We start from the raw sequence: 6000 nt of genomic DNA, 5'->3' as shown, positions 1-6000 counted from the left end.
CCTTGACTCGGTTTCCCAGTCGGCTTCCCTCGTTGGGCTGAGAGCCTCCCGAGGGTGTGTTCTTGAACACACAGATAATCGAGGGGTGCATTCTCTGCCTGGGGTCGTCGAGTGGGTCCTCCAGGGAGCGCAGCCCAACCCCCTCCATTTCGGAGCTGCTCCACTTGCACCTTCCCGGTGTTCTCTTTCCCTCTTCTCCAACTCCCCCGCCCACACCCGCCTTTTTTTTTTTTTTTTTTTGCTGGAGAAAATTGGGGCCCCTCTCACCCTCCCCCACCACAAACTCCGCCTTCAGAGAACCCCGGAGCTGCTGCGGGCCCTGCAGCTGCTGCTCGGCTCCCTTCCCTTTCTCCACCAGACCTCCTCTTCCATCACTGTGGGCGCTCTCTGGGCATTCCGACTCTTGGCTTCTTCTCTCTCTTCAGCTCGTCACCCGTGTCACCGCCCGGCCCGGCGCGTCCCTCCTCCGCTCTGTCGCTTTAAGCGGGTCCCCACCGCCGCGCCCCTCCCTCACCCCTCCTGGCGCTCGCCGGCTCCTCGCCGCCTCTCCCGCTCCTCCTCTCCCGCTCCTCCTCTCCCGCTCCTCCTCTCCCGCTCCTCCTTGCCGCCCGCTCCGCTCCTCGCAGCCTCCGCGGACCCGCAGCCATGGCCGACATCAAGACGGGCATCTTCGCCAAGAACGTCCAGAAGCGACTCAACCGCGCGCAGGAAAAGGTCAGAAGCGGGTGGCGGGGACGCGGCGGGCAGGGCCGAGCCGGCCCGGGCGGGGGTGGGGTGTGGGGGAGCGCAAGAGGCCGGGCCTGGGTCGCGGGGACGCCCTGCCCTCCGCCGCAGCCACTGCAGCAAGGCGGCACCCGGCGCTGCGGGGAGCCGGCGGGAAGGCGGGAGCGCCGGGGACGCGCAGCCCCTGTCCCGGGAGGCGCGGGGTTGGCCCGGGTCTCCCGGCTGCCTCGCCGCTCCCCGCGCGGCTGGCCGCGCTCCCCGCCCTCCTGGGCCAGCGCCCGGCACGAGCTGTGGCAGGTGCGGCGGGTCGCCCGCGGCTCCCGGAGCTGAGCGCATCTTCCTCCCGGTGCCCGCTGGCCGCGCGCCCGCAGGCGGCTGGTGGGGACGCGGCCCGCAGGTCCCGGCGGGAGATTGCGGCGCTGTCCTTCCTCCGACGGGATTTCCTGGCTACTTGGGTGCAGCAGGAACGAGCGATTTAGCACAGAAGCTACCTCCGAAGAAATATGTTTGGATTAAGAAGGCTGATCGCGAAGAGCCAAGGGCTTTAATACAGTACTGTGGAGTGAATCCCGAAGTTCAAAACCGAGATCTAGATGCACACTTCTTTCTTTCGTTTTTTCTTCCTTTTTTTTTTTTTTTTTTTTTTTTTTTTTTGAGGGTTTTCTCTGTATGTGTATCCCTTTTGACGCCAGCGTCCTTCTCTGGAAGGTCAAAAATAAATATGACCTGAACCTAACAGTTCTCTGCATATTTTTGCACAGAGGAGGGCGTTTTATTGCATGAAAAAAAAAATCCATGTTGCACGGGTTGGGTTCCCTGGTGTTTCACAAGCCCCTCAAGATTGGTCACAGTAATTTATTTTTCTGCCCGAGAGATGGGCACAAATGAACGCCATGTCCAAATCAAGCCCAGCCCCGAGCAGTTGGAGAGGTACAGTAGCAGGCACTGGGCTTGCCTGGCTTCCCTGCCCACTGCTTGTTATCAAGACCTTGCCAGCACCGAGGTCTTTACTTGTGTCCCGGGCAAAGGACATTCATATTGTAGATGAAGCATTGTACTTGAAAATGGACACTGGCTAATGAGCCCCGCGGTCTGTGTCACTTGAACTGAGTGCTCTTTCACGTGGAAGTATTTTCCATCCCTGGGATTCTGGATGTTTAGCGGTTTCCTGTTTTACTGGAAGTCAGATTCGCCGCGTTGCCCACTATGACGGTGAATTTCCCTTTTCAGACTTGGGCTCAGGACGCCCGCCCAGCTCCCATTGACTCCCATGAACTCAGCTGGAGGGGGCACTGATTCCTTTGCCTGTCCGCATGCCCAGAGGCTGAGTGGCTGCCTCTCGTCCCTCCCTTCACACATGCATGCTCTCAATGCAGTAAGAGGATTGTATTTCTTTTAATATCTACCCAAGCTCATCCTGAACTGTGATCCTCCTGTCGCTCCTTTAGCAGCTGAATTAACAAGGCTTCCTACCCCCTTCCAGTCCCTGGCTACTTGTGCAGAAAGTAGCCATGATCTGCTGGGATCCTGGCCAGGTTTTGTCATCATTTTTCCATACTTCATTTTTACCCACTGGTAGGTATTCCTCCTCACCCTCTCCCTCCTTCCAAGTAAGTAGTTGAATTTTAGGTCTGAAGCTTTTCATTGAATCCATTTCCCATCTGTGAGGGAATTTATTGATACAGTCTGCCTTTTGACATATTAAATTATTTCATAATCTAGGTCACCAGCTGTTAATATGCCAGAAATAACTGAAAAGAAAATGTAATCTGACTTAGCATTCAAACCCTTATGAATTGTTGAAAACTCACTTTTTCATAATGGTGTGTACTATGATTGCAGTTGTGGTTGGTGGTTAATCAAGGTGGCCTAGGGGAGCCTTGAGCAGGGCTTCAAGTGTCCTACTTTCTTCCCTGGGGAAAGCTGCGGATGAAAACTGCCTGTTGTACTTAGCTTAGGGGGTTAAGACACCAAGAGGCTGAGAGTATGAGTTTTGTCCCTGGGTAAGTTCTGAGCCCATGCAGCGCATGGGAAAAGGGCATGTGGGAATCCAGATAAGGCAGCCCAGTCGAGCCCAAACAGAAGCTGCGGGACAATGGAAAGCAGTGTGTTGCTGTTTGGGCTTCATAAGACATCTCCCCCAGTGATTCCTTCTTTTTGCATCTTCAGTCTCCTCCTCTTATCCAGATGCTCCATTGCAATAATCATATGCTACGTATGTTTTTGAGACCCTTTGCTCTTTGTTTCTACCATCACATTTTCTCAAAAGAGTGTCCACTTCCTCAACTTTTTTATCACCTGTACTCCACCTAACAGCTTGCATGCATTTTGGCTCCAAATGCATGACTGAAACTACACTAAGAGGTAATTTATGGCCTTCTGTGAATTTAAGGTACATTTTTTCTTATTGAAAGTCTGTTAAGGTTCATTGGAGAAAGAATGAAATACATATATAAGGGGGAAAAAAAACCCACCAACAAATTAGGACTCATAAATTCTACCACCCAGAGATTTCACAGTCATTTGATATGTATCCCAGTACATTTGTTTCCTTATGTATGTGTATATATTTATACAACTAAAACAGGTGCATCCTATATGGTTTTGTAACTTGTTTATTTTATTTAATGATCATGAACGTTCTTCAATAGATGTACATATTTTCCATCACTATTATAAGTGACTGAACAGTATTGGAATGTATGAGTTATAATGGACCCCCTGTTTTTGGACACTCAGTTTCCAGTGTTTTTGAATATAAATATAATCAGTGAGAAAACTTATAGGGAAAATGTTCCCACACACTCTTAAGTATCTCCTTAGATGAATTCCTAGGAGAAGAATTATGGTATCAAAGGTGTGCTTCTTTTCATTATAGCTAGATTGCCTTTCAGAAAGGTTGTGTCAGTTTACGTTCTCACTAGCAGTCCATGGGACGTTTGCCAACACCAGGTAATAAAATTTAAAGCACTCTTTAGATTTAACATCGGAAAAAATTAGTTCCTGTTTATTTCATGTTTGATTTTTAAAACCCGAACATTACTTTCTTGTGTTCTTGTTTTGTTTCATTTGTGAATTGTGTGTTTATATTTGTGCCCATTTTGTGTAGCATCTCCATCTTGTTATTTGTAAGCGCAGAAACTTTATCAATCCAAACATTATTTCTTCCTTTTCTATTTACTTTTTAATTTTTTGAGGATTTTTTTTCTGTAATAGAGCACATTTATGTTTATATTATGTGTATGTTTTATATATTTGCTTAAATCTATTGATTGATTTTGCCTGGTTTCTCTTTTGACTGTTGAATTAGGATCCTGCCACTTGTAAGTATCAGAAAACTCAATTCAAACTGGCTTAAGGAAAGAAGAGGATTTAATTAAAAGTAAAAATATGGTTCTTGCACACATAAATTTAAATGAGATTTTAATAAATATATGTTTGTATTAAGCTATGAACATATAATATATGTATATATAAAATATATGCACATATGTGTGTGTGTTACATGTTAACTCATTTGATTCTGTGAGCTTGGTACCATTACTATTCCTATTTTATAGATTAGGAAGAGGTCAAGTGACAGGCCCAAGGTCACACAATATGCAGTAAAGCTGAAGTTTGAAGCCACGTAGTCCAGTACTTCCTCCTTACGCGGTACTGCCTCTTACAATTATGAAAACGGCAGGGGAAGACAGACTTCAGACCTGCATGGAACCGGGGCTCAATCACAGGCATCAGGGCTCAGGTGTCTTTTCCTCATCTCTCATCTCTGCTGTCCATCCTGTCAGCCCCATTCTTGGGCACGTTCTTCTCTTTTGGTGGCAAGATGGCTGCCAGCCCCTCTAGGCTAGGCCACATTTACAGAGAACTCCTCAGTATAGCCCTCATCGGCCCAAATTTGGGCTTGTGCCTATCCCTGGAAAAGAAAATATATCTCTGGCCAAGGGCCAGGGCCATGGGTTGGATTGGGCCTGAGTCACAAGCTACTACAGAAGCTGGGGTGGAGAAATTTCCCCTAGACCATCTGTACTGCTGGTGGAGGAGGGAGAATCAGAGCACAGAAAAGGGAATGGGCACTGCGCTGGCAAAATGAAAGGTGTCCACTGCGGTGCACTTCAAAGGCCTTCTCTGCCCCGTGGTTGTGTAAATAATCACATAGCTAATAGCTTATAACTTAATATTCACTTAAAAATTTCCCATCAAGTTAATATATGCACAGTTTAAAAAAATCAAATATTAATAAAAGGCTTATTATGAAAAATAGTAGTCCCCTGTCTCTCTTTTTTTCCTCAACCACCTGTCTTGTTTCCCCAGAGGCAGCTATTACTAATCACAAATAAGCTTAAGATAGGAAAGGATCTATCCTTTCTTATTTGGTGAAGACCGTTAAAGATTTAGCTCTCTTACATTCATCCTTCTACTTCCATATCCCCTAATAATAGAGCAAAAATTGTTGATTGCTGAGGATTATATTTTTTAAAAATTAAAGTATAGAAAAAGAATAGATACGTGAATATGTATAATGGAATAACTTTGCTGTACACCCGAAACGAACACAACATTGTTAATCAACCATACTGCAATATAAAATAAAAATTTTAAAAAAAGCTTACTTGATAACATCAGAAAAAGTATAGCGTTTGTTGACTAAAGTATACAAATCTTAATATTCAGCTCGGTGGATTTTTATGTATATGGATTTCCATATAGCTACCACCCAGATCAAGTTATAGAACATTTCTATTATAAACCAGATATCTGTCATCCCTCATGTCTCTTTTGTTCTTTGTCTTGTTTATGTTCATACCTTTTTAATTCCTTTACCATCATTTCCCTGATGAACATCTTTTCTTGTATAATGCTTGTTGGTTATTTTGGTATCTTCTTTTGCAAAGTGTCCGTTAAAGTTTTTTGCCTATGTGTTTTATTTGGGTTGCTTGTTGTTTTCTTCTTGGTATGTAGTTCTTTATATATTCAGGATATGAATCCTTTGTCAGAGAGACAATTTGCAAATATTTTCTCCTAGAAGGTGGCTTGCCTTTTTACTTTCTTAATGGTGCCCTTTGTGTGTGTTTAAAATTTTAATGAAGTCTTATCTGAAGATTAGGTTTTCCATGCAGCTTTTTGTTTCCCTAGAGTTAATAATAGCCTTTATTTCTGTTTGCTTATTTTTTTATGAACTATTTAGAATTGTTTGTTCTTGCTTCATCAGCTCTGTCAAATGCCTGTCAATATCATTATCAAAGGTTCGATATATCAGGTAATGCAATTATATTC

The 6000-nt window shown here is 45.1% G+C and overlaps 1 protein-coding gene across 2 annotated transcripts in view; it reads left to right on the top strand.

Moving 5' to 3' along the window:
- Nucleotides 1-645: 645 nt before the first annotated feature.
- Nucleotides 646-6000, top strand: part of AMPH (amphiphysin) — a gene marked incomplete at both ends in the record, with an annotated part of 174899 nt that continues 169544 nt past the window's right edge. For both annotated transcript variants that reach the window (XM_079711943.1, XM_079711942.1), the window contains one exon: nt 646-714. In XM_079711943.1, coding sequence (XP_079568069.1) covers nt 646-714 — 69 coding nt within the window. The remainder of the gene's footprint in view (nt 715-6000) is intronic.

Source organism: Hyperoodon ampullatus (genome assembly GCF_949752795.1).
Source record: "Hyperoodon ampullatus genome assembly, chromosome: 9".
Classification (NCBI taxonomy): Eukaryota; Metazoa; Chordata; class Mammalia; order Artiodactyla; family Ziphiidae; genus Hyperoodon; species Hyperoodon ampullatus.
The sequence above is the reverse complement of the archived record's forward strand: the minus strand, read 5'-3'. Positions and strand labels throughout refer to the sequence as shown.